The 14,780-nt window shown below is 44.8% G+C and overlaps 1 protein-coding gene across 7 annotated transcripts in view; it reads right to left on the bottom strand.

The window, feature by feature from the left end:
* CHL1 (cell adhesion molecule L1 like) overlaps positions 1 to 14,780 on the bottom strand; it is a 105,478-nt gene that overhangs the window by 32,761 nt on the left and 57,937 nt on the right. For 6 of the 7 annotated variants that reach the window (XM_017747249.1, XM_017747245.1, XM_017747248.1 and 3 more), the window contains 5 exons: positions 10,515 to 10,637; positions 9,663 to 9,833; positions 8,277 to 8,324; positions 6,337 to 6,457; positions 2,796 to 2,980 (listed from right to left, as the gene is read on the bottom strand). In XM_017747249.1, coding sequence (XP_017602738.1) covers positions 2,796 to 2,980; positions 6,337 to 6,457; positions 8,277 to 8,324; positions 9,663 to 9,833; positions 10,515 to 10,637 — 648 coding nt within the window. The remainder of the gene's footprint in view (positions 1 to 2,795; positions 2,981 to 6,336; positions 6,458 to 8,276; positions 8,325 to 9,662; positions 9,834 to 10,514; positions 10,638 to 14,780) is intronic. The other variant, XM_017747247.1, reaches the window with a different exon arrangement.

The following is a 14,780-nucleotide window of genomic DNA, read 5'->3' as shown; positions in this document are numbered from 1 at the left end:
TTTTGAGGTTACATGTACATTTTCTGTTGGGTTTGGTGAACTACAAACCATAACCATATAAACATTTGAAGCCAAAACAATTTGTGGGCTTGCTTTGCTACTTTTTTAAAAAATAATCCTCTCTCATTTTAAAAACAACAGTGGGGTTTTCGTGTCTGCTCAGGTATTCCAGGCTACATCTCCCCTTGCAAAGAGAGATTAAAGTGCTCAAACAGTCAAGCAATTTGCTTGCTGAATATTTTCATATGCTTGGTAATGACTGCCTGAATCTTTGCCCTCAGACTCGGTAGGATTAGCAAGTGGGCTGCATGCAAATATCATTAAAACTGGTGTTTAGAAGGGTGGGGTGTTGGTTTGAGATCCTCAAATACTACAAAGAAGAACAGAAAACGTGGCATAGTGACAGAAAAGCCCTGCTTTACACCTCAGCACTCCACTGAGGATGGCTGGAGGTTAATAACAGATAATTTTTCTTCCACTTTCAATTTTCTTCTCCCTGCATGCATCCTGGGAGAGGAACCTGTCAGGTGTGAGGGAACCCCACGTAAGCACAAGCTCCCTGAAGCCTCCTGAAATTAATGCTCATGGCAGAGCTCAGGATCTGCCCTTGAGTGTGCTCACAGGGGCTCCTGCAAGAACGATGAACGTGTCCATCTGTGATTAATGACAGCGACGTTTGCTGTTCAGAAATTGTAGAAGACAACAGTGTTTGGGCTCAGTTTTACCTTGATACCTTGGATGTGAGGTGACTCCTGATGGGAAGAATCCCTGCTGGTGACAGGAGCCACCATTAGTTACACACACGGAAAATGGATTTAATAGCAATTGCAAAAGCAATTTTTTACATTGCAATTGCTGGAGTGGGATTATTTCCTTCTTTTCTCTTTTTCTAAGCACTTGTTTGTTAATAAGCAGGAATAACAATTTGCCAGGAAGTTTTCTTTTCTCTGGAGACTGTGGGAGAGGAAGGTCAATATTCTAAACTGCAAAATTAATGTTATTTCTCTGGTATTTTAGTTTCTGCAGCTCCTGCAATTTCTTTGAAGGGATCGATTTTTGCAGCCGAGAAAATCATAGCCAGATTGTTAAAATATTCTGCTACAGCAGAGATGCTCCACACCATCTGGAAGGATTTCTAGGAGTCAGCACTTCCCCTCCACCGCAGCTGAGAACTTGCCATGCCCTGGGATCCTCCTCTGCCACACGCCCAGCACAGGAAAGAGGAGTGCAAGGGACATGGTTGGGTCGAGTGAATGGAGATGGTTCATCAGCCACTGGGAGAACAATCTTTTCCTCAGGTGATGAGCAAATACAGAGCAGAGAGCTCAAAGTGCTCTTCTCCCATCAAAAATCTGGTGAGCATGGAGGGGTGAAGAGCCCAGATGAAAATGAAGCAGTTGGAAGATTCCAACAGGGTAAAACTGCCCAGGATTTATTTTATTTTTTAAGTGCAGAGCAGAGGTTGGAGCATTTTTCATCAGGGAAATGTTTTCAGCAAGTTTTTCAGCTGGGCCTCAGGATTCACATTTTGGGCAGAGAAAGTGGCAGGGAGAGTTCTTGGCTCTGTAAAGACTCCTCAGAGCTCTGCCTGGATCCTAGGAAAGGGCATCTCCACCTGGTGCACACCTTAGGGTTTGGGCAGAAGGGAGAAAGGAGCCTTGGATACTCAGTGAGGTGACAAAAAGGGTCATATTTCCATTTTTTAAACCACTAAAAATAGTTGAAAGTATTTTTTTACTTTGTTTCACAAGTCTTTATGATACTTTTCAGGGATTACACAGAAAACACTCTCAGCTCAGGTTGTGCCTATACAGAAATCCCAGCAAAGGGACAGGTGAAGGAGACAAGGGGTGGTACCTGGTCTGCTCACTGAATTTTCACAGCCCTCCCTAAGAACCCACTTTTAGTGGAAACCAAAGCAAAGGACTTGAGCTAAACGCCCCTCTGATCCAGCCCAGTATGGCCATTTTCACAGAGTTTAAGAGCAAAAAGAATAATTAGATCTTTTTGTCTGACATTCAGCTTAGTACAAGACATTTCATCAGTATCTCTGCTTGACTCCCTCCCATCTTTTAGATATTGAAGCTGCCCACATATTTATATTGCTCACTGCTTTGTAAGGCCTTCATGGTTCAGGGGAAAAAAAAGCAGCATTATTTATATATTTTTTGTTTGGTTTAGAGGTGCTACTTCATGCAAACCTTCCCAAATTCAAGAGGCCGGCATAAATTGATGGAATTGCCTGAGTCATATTGATGCCATGATGATTTTTTGCCTTTTCTTTCAAACCCCTGCTATACCTTTTTACAATTCCTGTATTCTTAGTGCTTTTTGCCTACATTCTTGGCCTTGTTTGTTCAGCCAGGAGACTCAACATCTCAGAAGCTTCGTAGCTGGGGATCAGTGTGCCCCAGACCCCAAAGTCCCCTCCAGAACACATTCTGTAAACTGAGATAGAACCATCCAGGGGAAGGCTCCTTGGGGATGGGGGCTCATTTGAGCCTCTCATTGGGGAATCTTTGATAGATCTGCTAATTAGTAACAACTATAATGTTATACCAGACATTTTGGGGTGTGCATTGCTGTGTGCATTGAGGTGCACTTGACCTAGATGTGTGCACCTAAGGATCCTTAAAATAAATACCAAGGTAAAATCCCTTTTTCCCTTCTAACAGTGTTTGGCTCTTGATTTTAAGACCAGGAAAAGGCATCAATATTAACAAAGAGCCTCTTTCACTTCCCTTTTCCCACCTTTTTGTCCCAAAACAATAATCTTAGTAGAGAGAACTGAGCACCTTCCACGTGCACGTGGAACTCGTGCCAGGCCCTGCCCATGGGGTTGCTGGCTGTGCACTGGTACGTCCCCTCATCAGCCGCTGTCACTTGGTCGATCTTCAGGATCTTCCCAAAATTCTCTGTCTCTGGCTCGTCCTTGGGCATGTTCCCAGTGACCTTTACCCAGCTGAGATGAGGAGTTGGGCTGAGAACAAAGGAAAAAAACAAGATTTTGAGTTGAGTACAAGAAGCTGCTGTGATGCTTCACGTGGCAGAGCTGCTGGAGTTCACGCCTGGGGTTTGGGAGGTGTTTTTTAGAAGATTTTGAGCCCTTTTAAAACTCTGGGGCTACCTAAGGGTTATACCACACAGCTGCCCTACTGCTCCTTGACCTGCAGAACCCCTGGGAGTGGGATTTTCACCAGGCCAAAGCACGAGGCTGCATTCCTTGGATGTGTCTTGGCATGGACAGCAGGAAAGGGGCTGGAGTTCATTCCATCCTCCTCCAAAAGGGCACCTAAGGACAGCAAAGGAGGGCCAGACTTCCTTGCAGGGCCTCCCCCCTGCCTGCCTCTTGGAGGTGGCCAAAATGCTCTTCCCATCCTCAGAAAGCGCCGACAGTGACACAGAACTGGGGACAGACGTCATCTGCACGTCCCCAGCAGGGCTGGGTGACCCCGACACCGCACAGGACGCTCGGCCACAGTGCGAGAGCTGCTCCCTCCTGTGCCCATCTGTCCCTGTGGCTCAGTGCCCAGGCAGGAGGCACAGAGCCCCAGGTACCCAGAAATTCTGCTGTTCCACCCGCTCTGAGCACAGCCCTGCAAACATCCCATTATTCCCTGCAAGAGCCCTCATCCCGCTCTTGTCCCAAAGCCAGCTCCGTGCTGCACTGAGGCCGTGCCCTCCTGCCACTGCCACTGCTCAGGGTATAAATCTTCAAAAAATGACAGATTGGAAATGTCCTTAATTCCCTGTTTTGCAGCCGGGTGCCCCCGATCTGAGTTCCTTGAAATCCGCTTCCATGGTCTGTGGGCATTTGGCAGCATGGGTTGGCAGAGATGTAGGCAAAGCTGATCATTTTTCTGCTGAAAATGGGAATTCTAGCAAATAAAAGTAACATTTGGTTCTAGAAGTTGCATTTTTGAAGGATTTCAATGAAAAGATGTGTTTGGTGATAAGGCAAAGAAGTACTTTGTGTTCTTTCAAAAGTGACTACTTAAAAAAAACCCTTTCAGTTAAAAAATGAATTTTTAAACGTTTTCTGGAAAATTTTTGAGTGAAACAAAAATACTTCTTTCTTTTCACCTTTTTCCAAAGGACAGGAAGACTTTTCTGGCTTTCTCTTCTTGTATCTGATATTCATGCTTGCACATCAAAATTCCTATTTGAGTATTTCCAAGGTGATTTCCCTATTAAACCCCGTGAACACCCTCTAAAATCAGAGCTGTGGCTATGGGGAGGTTTGTGGGTTGGCAGATTTGCCTGATGGGGAGTGAATTAGACGAGGAAGTGTTGCAACAGGGAAGCAAAACTCACTGCAGATACCTGGAGTGAGTCCAACAGAGACAAGTAATGCACCTCCTTTCGGGAATGCCAACTCAGCTCCTTGCCAGCTTCCACCAGCAATGCCCTTCAAGCCCATATGGAAAAACAAAATACCCTAAACATGCTCAGGCAGATAAATATCCTGACTTTGGAATTTTATGGAGGGAATATAATTGCAGAGCCTTTAATAGGAATTATCCCCGTGTGAAGCGGAGTCTGCAGCTCCATGTCCAGCACGAGGGGCCGGTGATTTAAAGCTCTGCTCCACACAAAGCTCTGTCACAGCCAAACCAGAAGGACTCTGCTCTCACTGGGGGTTTAGTGGATGCACAGATTTTCTGTTTCTCTGGTGGCAGCTCCACTATTGCACTGACAGGCACATGGGAGAAACTGGGAAATTGGAAGAGCAAAGCAGGGCTCGTGTCTGAGTGAGTTGGAGCAGCAGGAAAAGGTCTGAGAAGGGAATCACAGCTTCTTGTGAGGGTGGCACTCAACATTTGTTATTTCCCATTCCTTTCCTTGCTTACCCTTAGTCTGCCCCGTGTTATTTACAATAAGGACAGAATTGTCCCGATTTCCCATCATAAAGCATCTATTTTACCCCTTCCCTATATTAATTCTTTCACTACCTGAAGGGAGTCAGCAAGGTAGAGCGTGATTATTTAAAAGAGCTTGGAGTGACAGGACAAGGGGGAATGGCTTCAGATTAAGAGAAGGTTTGGATGGGATATTAGGAAAAAACTCTTCCCTGTGAGGGCGGTGATGCCCTGGAACGGGTTGCCCAGAGCAGCTGTAGTTGCCCCATCCCTGGAAGTGTCCAAGGTTTGAGGTTTGCCCTTTGCTGCTGGATTTAGCAGGATCAAACCAATACAGCTGATTCTGGTTCGCTGTACTCCTGCAGAGCCATGGGTTTGTTCCTCGATGTTGCAAAATTATTAAAGGATCAGGGGCATGGATTGCTGATAGAATTATGGGATCAATAAAAGAACTGTACAAGCAAGAGCCTGCAAGCAAAAGGCCTGTGTGAGAAAAACTGTCTGCATGAGAAAAATCCCTGTGTGAGAAACAGGCCTGGGAACAAGAAGGGAGTTTTGAAGCGATGCAGCTGTGCTGATAAGATGTGCTGACCAGGAGAGAAGGGAGGCTGAACTCTGAATTCTTTTAATCATAACATGACTGTAGAAGCTTGCCAATGTAGTCCAATTATGTAGAAGTAGAAATTCGCTTTGATAAGTTTTAAGCCACTTAAGAGTTAACAAGCTGGTATACTATATAAGTGCCTCTGGTTTGCTAATAAAGGGAGCTTGCTTTTATCAACCATATTGGTTTGGACTGCAATTTCTCCCCCCACCGGAGTCCACGGACCTTTTTTTTTCCCCCAACACCTCGATATCCTGTCCTTTGTGAGGACACCATGGACTGAACGTCCTTTATGGAAATCCTGGATGCAGGGGAATGGACACAGCCAGGCTCCCACTCACACCTGAGTCAGCACCTCCTGCTGTAACCGAGATTGACGGTTTTTCCCTCAATGGCCCAACCATTCCTTAAAGCATGTCTTCTATTACATCACTCAAGAACTTTGCTCCCAAAAACCTGACATCTCACACCTGGAAAACTTTAAATAATTTTGAGCACTGAAGCAAAACTGAATTGGCAAAGTTAGAACAGAAACTTCGCAGGTTGTGCACCAAAGCACAGAAGCTGATGCTGACGTTATTTAGTTTCTCAACATCTCAAAAGTAGCACTACTGGAAAAATTTCAATTTTTTTAATAGGACAGTACAAAGAATTCCATACTTACCATGCTGTGGTTTTAATTACTTGTTTACAAGCTATAGCTATAACCAATATACCACTGTTGCGTGTACTCTGTGCTGTTTTACAGGTACAAAAAGCTCTGCACAGGAGTTCAGTTTAAAACTGTTGCGTAATTTGTAACATCCCTTTTTTTTTTTTGCCCATTTCTCCCTCCAAAGGTGATTAAGTTTGTGCATCATTTTCATTACTCACAGCCCTTCAGCAATACACTCGAGGAGCAGGACACCTCCCTTGATGACAGTGACTGATGAGCTACTGCCAGCAGATTCAGGAGGGATCAGCAGTTTGGGTTTCCTCTCCTTGATAAAATTTGCTGGAAGATAAAATAAAAGAGAAGTTAGGTGTGAAAGCTCAGAGCCTTTGCTTATCCTTCAATAATGCCACAAGCATCACTGCTGCCAGAAGGTTTTTTATTTATACACTTTGAGACTAATCCAGGAACTTTTATTTCTCCTGATAACAGTCAGAAGGGAGGTACAGTGATACCAACAGGCAGCAGTGCTGATGAAACCCCTTTTCCTACAGTTTTATATCCTGTTTGCCTAGGACTGGCCCTTCCTATCACCCCTCAGGCAGTCTGATCTCTCAGCTCCTGATCTTTACGTCCACACTACCTTTCTTCTGCATTGGCTCCATCATCTTTTAAACCTGAGGTGAAACCCCACCTTTCCTGACTTGAGCATCCCACAGAATCATCCCTCTTTCTCCAATTATTAAATCTACAGTAATGGAGATAGAATTTGCAAGGAAGACTGCAAAAATAATAAAACAAGATTGACCTGCATTTGATTCCAGCAGCCCATTTGTTCCAGCCTGCCAAACAAGGGCTTTAGGATGAAAAATGCAGGGTTCAGTGGCTGCCCAGTTATCACTATCGTAACAATTAGCACACTAATGAATCAGTCCCCAAATGGTGCTAGTTCTTCAAAAATAGGCAATTATGGATGCGTTGGTAAAAGACCACATAGATCTCTCTGAACCATTTTCTCATTTTTAAATTTAATTTCCCCTTGCTTTGCATCTCTACAAATCTGTGTCACAAGTGCCCTGAGCTGCAGCAGAACACGTTGGTGCCTCTGGACACACTCAAACATTTCCCATCTGCCTCCACCTCCTGCTGCCAAAGGCAGCCAGGCCCCCCTTCCCAGCAGGAGTTCAGACATCCCTTTGAGGGAAAAACTGCTTCTGGAGTGGCAGTCACAGTGCACAAGCCCTGCTTGTCCTGCTCCCAGGGCTCAGCTCCATGGGCAAAGTTGAAGGAGTGATGAGTGCTCTTAGTTATCCATCCCAAAACACTCCAGGATAACCCCCTTTTTCAGAAACCTCAATGCTTGTCTGGCAAAAAAAGCTCCTTGAGGAAGTTAAAATTGAGCATTTAAAAAAAAAAGAGAAACTCTCAAAAGCAATTTAACCAAAGAAATGAAGAATCAAGAGCTACAGACTCTACATTTCACATATTTGAAACAAAATGAAGAATTAGGTGGAGAATTGCAGGAACAGCCACCATGCTGCCTGCATGGAGAGCAGGATATTTTCAGGATCTGCTCCACAGAGAGGGGCTCACAAAGCAACAGGAGATGGGAATCCCCAGGATGAGAAGTGCTTTGGTGTGCAGGTGACACAGACAGGGCACCACACAGAGAGAACCACCTCCCATCTACACCGAGGTGATGGGGACAGCCGAGACAGGGCACCCAAAGCTCCATAAATCCACACCCTGAGCTCATTCTGGAGCAATGCAGCCCTGGGGTGACATGAATTTGGGGTGTCAAACCCTGGCTGACTCATCCCAGAGTCCTCTTAACAGCCAGGAAAAGATTTGGAGCATCCAGCTCTGGCTCCTGCTCTGAACTGATAACACCAAAAACCCAGGACATCGGCCTCCTTACTCCCACCTCCTTACAGGTGGAAAGGAATGCTCCTTTCTCAAGTGAAAAAACAACCTTTTTTATTAAAAACCCTGCAGATTGCTCTCAAAAACTACAAAGATGAGCCAATTGTCCTCCCTGGGCCACTTAAATCCATCCCATCGCAATCAAGAGGCTTTTGTGATGTGTTTTTTATCAGCTCCCATTTCACCTCAGCCGGTGGAGTCTCAGTTCAAAGGCTAAAAACAGATGCATTCAACTCACCCTTAGTAACAGCAGCGTTAGGTGAGCCTGAGTCATTAGCATGCTTTACTGAAATAAATAAAAATGACAACCAAACAAACATGCAGGGTTGAGACAGAATCAAAAGAAACCACAAATCAACCAAAACAAAACCATGCCCCTCCCCACCCCCCAATTTCTGCCCCAAAAGAAAGGAAGAATGAAAAATATAAAGGAAAGCAACAGATGAGCAACAGAGCTTTGAAAATACAATGAGAATGCCTTAAAGTTATGTGTTACTCTGCAAAATACCCCATGGGTGATATAATCAGCATTTCATCCTCGCTATCTACAGTAATAAAAATCACTAACTCCTAAGTATCCACTAAAGAGAAATGTTATAAAATTCATCCGTTCTCTTGTTTCTTATTGTTTTTTTTTCCCTACCTATTTATTTTTAATGCAGTCCCTCACCATGCCCTTGGCACAGAGTGGAGTGGGCAATGTCAAGCTGAATTTACAGAACCCTTTCAGTTCATGCCTCTCATTTTTTCCTGGCCCAAGTCCTGTGGCTTTGCTGACAAGGTGGACACATTGAAGTGAGTTTTTGGGCCACTTCCAGGGCTACCAGCAGCCAAAACCCATCTTGTTTTTCTCTAATCTCTGTGTGCATCCGTGGGGGAGGGAACCCATTTGAAAAGCCATGAAGTTGGCTTTAATTTGGACTTTTTTCTCACAATTATTACCCCAAGATATGATCTAAGCAAGCGCTGAGACACACAAAGCCACTTTTAATCCTATATCTTCTTATCCCAACAAGAAAACTCTCAAAAATCACGTATTAAATATGAGGGTTTCATTCACGAAGACAAAATTCTCCTTGGCTTTCTGGGCTGCGTAGGCCTGAAAGATCAGAATTTTTAACGAACAACAGAAATCTTCAATTCTTTTTTTTACACATCATTTCATCGAGGGACTGGAAAACACCTCTCCTGCCACCACTGATGCTGCAGGCTGCCTGGAAAAACCCGGGAAGCATCATCCTTCCAACCTCACTGCTGCAGCTGCACCAAACCAGGCCTTGCCCAGGGTGGAGGCAGCCACCAAGGCCTCAAAAGCCAGTGAAGTCCCATTCCTGGGGGACCTGCTGCACTCAAGAGCAGCAGATTTCCCTAATTCAACCTTGGCTTTCGCTGTGGGGACAGCAGGAGGAAGGACAGGGCGCTTTTGGGCTCTGACAGCTGCAAGAAGCTTTTCTCAGTGAAATGTAGCCTGAAGAGCGAGGTTAATAACGCAGGAAATAAACCCAGCACCGTGCCCTTTGTGGAGAGAGGCTCTCCTCAGAGAGCCAGGGCACCCATGTGCACACACTGCTGCCTGGGGAGCTCAGGAAACAAGAGCCAACAAACAGCTCAGCCCCACACTTACACCGGGAAACCCTCAGCGTCATCGGCATTTTCTGCACGATGGTCCTGAGCCTCGGGAAGGCTGCAAAGCAGCAATAGTCACTCCTGCTGTCGCTTTCTTCCACGTTGGCGAAGTAGAGGTCTCCCTTCAGGCTCATGGAGACCCTTTCATCTTGTGGGATGTGCTGCAAATCTGGCAAGGAAAGATAATTGTGAGGTGGGAATGACACGGAGCTGTTTAACCAAAGTGGCTCTGAATGCTCCCCTCATGTGCTTCCTTCCAGATACACCCAGTTTAGTGGAAAAGAGATAAAAAATATTTTTTATATAATAATATATACCTTATAATAATAACTGCTAAGGAAAAATTGATATTAAAACCCCCGAGTTATTTTGCTTCCCAAAAGCCAGAAATTCCTGCAGAACACAAACATTGCAGAATAACAGGAAATAACAGAAACCCACAACAAGGAACTAATTATATAAACCTGGTGGATTATTTTTCCTTTACTATCACAAATCAATCATTAATTTATGGAAAGAGAAAAACAATAATGATAGAAATAACATATTGACAGGTGATCTCCTCCCTCCTGTAACTGCAGGACTCCTCATCACTTACCAATATATACATTTTTTGGTATCTCGTATTTAATGAGATGTTGTGTCAATGCACTCTACAATTTAACTTTGGGTCGTGCAAAGTCACATCTCCATCCTTTGCTTTTCAGTTTTATTCTTCAATATCCAGATATTCCTCCCAAGGACTTGCACAATTACCAATCCCATCCACGATGAACCTGCAATGAAACTGCTCGGGAAGACAAATGCTTTGAGCCCCCTTGTCTGAATTGTGTAAAAAACATTTACTCACCAATATTCATCCAGTAGATATGCAAAGGGGGGATGCCTTTTGGGGGGTTGCAGTGCAGGATCACAGAATCTCCATGCTCCACATCCAGAGGCTCGATTTTTTCTTTGGGGAATTTTGGTACACCTGCACAAAAAAGCAAAGAAATTCCTCTTTTATTGGTACTTTTTGAAATTTTGCCTTTTGCTTCCCCCTTGATAGAGTTTTAATGAAATATTTACCTTTACATCATCATTTGCATTCTCTGCCTTTAATACATATTTTAATTTACAAAGAGGCACAAAGTAATGATGAGTTTTACTCAGAGTAGGAAATCCCTGCATTCTGGGACACTCAGAGCTGGAATCCCTTCATTCACAAAGTTCTTGGACCATCCTGTGCAGAGCCAGGCACCAAATGGCGATGTTCAACACTTGTTTGTGATGTCCTGTGCTTTGCTTTGGCTTAAGTTTAATGCATTTCTTTTCAAACTCTTTCTTTAGCTCCTTTGTGCTGTCTGGAAGGGACAACTCAAGGCCACAGAGTCCCTAAGGACAAGCCTGGCACAGAGGGCTGTGCACTGATGGGGCCCCAGCTGCTCCCAGGAGATCAGAAACCAGCCTGGGAGTGTGGAATGTTCTGGGAAGCCTTGGATAAAACATGGTTCCCAAGGATCCACTGCAAGTCACTGCAGGTGAGGACAGACATCAGGCAGCTGCTCCACCTCGTGCCTGGAGCTGTCCCAGCTCTTCTCCATCTCCAGGATCAGAGGAAGGCTGGTGTGAAGCCTCTGTCCCCTCCTCATGCCCTCAGGTGTGGAAGCTCAGCCATGGATTCCTGCAGGCTCGGGGTGCAGGGACAGGCTTGCCACAAAGCTCGCACAGGGCTCACACAGGGCTCGCTCTAGCTGGGCTTAAATATAGGTTAAATCATTAATGGATCGATGTTTAATCACCCACAGCACCTGATGCCAGCTTTTTGTTCAAAGCCTGGTCCATGCTTGGCAAACCTGGGCAACCTTGGATGCCCAAAATGCCACTGGAGCTCGTCTGAGAAAATGGGGAGCAGAGCTGGGCTGGAGCCCACCCCAGACCAAGGGAGGCTCAGCTCAGAGGTGATCACAGAGAAACCCCAGCCTGCAAAACGCAACCACTCCTCGAAGGAACTGAGCTAAGGCAGTTTCAGGGCTGACGTCGCCTCCTGCTTTCATTTCAGGCAGGTTCAAACTGGCCAAAGTTTCACTTCAGAGCAGCATCAACCAGCAAAATGAGCAGCAATTAAACAGCAAAGGATGGAGAATGTCCTGGCTGTGCAGAGTCAAACTGGCACAGCAAACATCACCTTCCTGGTGCCCAAGTCATGACAGGGAGCTCGGGGAGCAGCTCCACAACCTGAGACATCAGTGGTCCAGCAGGGAATCTGGGCACCACAGTGCAGGAGGCAAAGGAGAGGGGGAGAAATGCAGGGACAGGACTCTGAGGACACTTTACACATCTCAGGACTAGTAAACATGAAAAGAAGCAATCACTCCAGTGCTGATTGCCTGAATGCAGACTCTGCAGAGATTTGATCTCCAGGAGGGTTATTAATAAGTTAGGAATTCTTAGGAGAGGCAAAACGCAGCTAATGAGCATCACCCACCCTGTAGGTGAAATTTCAGGTTAGAAAAAAAGAGCTGCATATTCATATCCAGTACATGGAAAATACATCTGCTGACTGCAGAGGTGAAATATTTTCCAGTAGGAAAAAGCCAATTTCTTGATCTAAAGCTTGTTTATTCCCCAAAGCACGTCACTCACAACAAAACTTTAAGTAAGCTGGATCAGGTGAAGGATAAGGGATTTCTGACCAAACCAAAGAGACCAGCAAATGGACTAATATGGGATCACTTATCTAGGGCATTGGCACCCCTTGTTCAAACCCATTTTTTGCCTCATTTAGCACAACCAGATCTGGGTATCCGATATCCCAGCTGGGTGCCGTAACCACGGGGCTTCTCAGTGCGTTTCTGTGGCCAGTAATTAACAGGATTATACAGAAATACAGTGAGTCCCACCAGGAGACAGTGACAAGTCATGGTGCTGGTGGCATTAGCTGGCAGCACAGACGTTCATCTCCAACATGGAGCCCAGATGTTGGCAGCTGGACTTCACTGGGGGAAGCAGCAATTTGACCCCAAATGTCCTCTACCTCCAGCAAGTATTTGCACCACAGGTGATCACGGCTTTTAGCTCCTTCCATGCTGTTTTTTTTTTTGCTTAGTTCACCATGGAAAGTGTTGGAAAACTTTGATTTTCCTCCTCGTAATGGATAAATTTGAGTGACTTAATCCTTGAAGCTTTGCAGGAGATGAAAACTCTTGATAAATTCCTGAGGCAAACCTTCTGACAAGCACAATTTTTTTTTGCTGGGATCCCACTGGTCTCAACGACTAGAAAAATACCTGCTTCTGAATTCCGATTTACTAAAAATAAAAAACTTCTGTCACATTAGACTTTGGATTCTGTACATCAATCTTCAGTACATCTATGCAGGCAATATTTTGGATTTTTTTGCAGTGCTCCTATGTTCTAATTAGTGGATATTCCAGAATCAATCACCACTGATTTGTGGCTGATCACAGAAGCTCTCGCAGCTGAGTTAAACTCAGAAGCATTGCACAAAATTAATTGTGCTGTGGAAGTGTTTAATACTGTACAGAGCTCTCAGTGCAGCACATGGCCACTGAAAAATCCAGCTGATGGCTCTGTAGCGACAGCACTGAAAGGGTCACATCAATCTTCCATGAATTCCCCACACAGGGATGTGACCGGAGGGGACAGAGAATCCAGCACAGCTCTGGGGGAGAACAGTGGGCTTTAGTGACTCTGAGAAAGGCTGAGGGGCCAGGAGGGCTCTCACCACACAAAAATCCCTTGGTGTGCATGTGGAACAGCCATGGGGCAGATGGAAACCTGCATTCCCAACTCCTGCTATGGAGAATCTCCTAAAATACCGCCCTGACACCTCTTAAAATACTCCTGGGAAAGGCTTTGTCACCAAGGTTTTTCTCCTGACAAGGCTGCACTCAAAAAACCAGAATTAAAGTGCTCTGACAGTGTGTGAACCATGGAGATGGAAGATTATCAGTGGCCAGAGTCATTTGTGCAAGGAGCCAGGATCTGCTTAATCCCTGGGGTGACTCAGAGTTTAATGACTGAGCTGTGCTTGAGACCAGGCTGAAGCACCACTGGCAGATTAGGGGGGCTGGGAGAAAATCCAGAAAGGAGCCTGAGTCTCTCTTCCTCATCCCTTCAGAAAATGCAGCTTCTCAACCTAAAGCAAACAGGAGGGAGACCAATACAGTGCAACACAAAGGATTAATTTGAATTTAGAATTCAATTTAATTTGAATTTAGAGATTCAGAAATACAGCAAGCAGAGCTGGGAACCCCAGTCCCCAGCAATGCTCCAGATTTACTCAGGGATCCATTTAGGACACCTTGTCCTACAGCTCAGTTTTTGTCCTACTGCTGATTACAGTGACTTCACACTAAAATTGCATCAATTATGGCAATTTATTCCAGTTTATGTGAGAATGGAGCCCGTTCCAGCTGGTATTTTACATGTTTTGGGGTCAAGTGTGGAGAAATTGAACAAAGGAAAACCATTTCTCCAGGCAACTTGTCCTTGAGATCCCTGTGTCTTGTTTTTATCAATATCAGGTGTAAAATGGGAGTGAATTCAGGATGGTAAATCAGCACTTAGCAAATATATTGTGAAATTATTGTAGAAAAACATCACTGTAACCCAGGTCTGGCTTTATAGCCTTTGCTGTTGTTTCTGCTGGAGATGTCCTGGCATAAAGGAGAGCTCAGCCTGACCCATCATGGATATTCTCATATTTTTCCTTACAAATAAACCCTTAAAGGATGTAAAAGTGAGACCAAGCAGAAATAGTCAAGAAATTTCTATAACCTCAAAATTTCCAGCTCCTTAGACACTTTAATTAGCATTTAATTATGATTTTTTTATACAGATCTGTATCTTGTACAGCAAACAGCCCAAAATATCAAGGAATCTTAACCACGACTTTCCGTCCCTGATCTTGAGCTGCACTGAGTGAAGCTTGGGAAGCTTCCAGGGCTCATCTCCGTGCCTCAATTGATATTCTGATCCAGGAGCAGGAGCAGTAGTTAAATCTGTGATTTCCATTACATCCTTTGAACTCTTTATGAGATATGATCCTGCTTGTTTATGGATTTTTTAATTGCTGCCTTAAGTTGAAAAAGTTAGCAAAGCCTGGCTGTCA

Source organism: Corvus brachyrhynchos, unplaced genomic scaffold, assembly GCF_000691975.1.
Source record: "Corvus brachyrhynchos isolate BGI_N302 unplaced genomic scaffold, ASM69197v1 scaffold91, whole genome shotgun sequence".
Taxonomy (NCBI): Eukaryota; Metazoa; Chordata; class Aves; order Passeriformes; family Corvidae; genus Corvus; species Corvus brachyrhynchos.
This window is presented reverse-complemented; position numbering and strand designations above follow the sequence as displayed.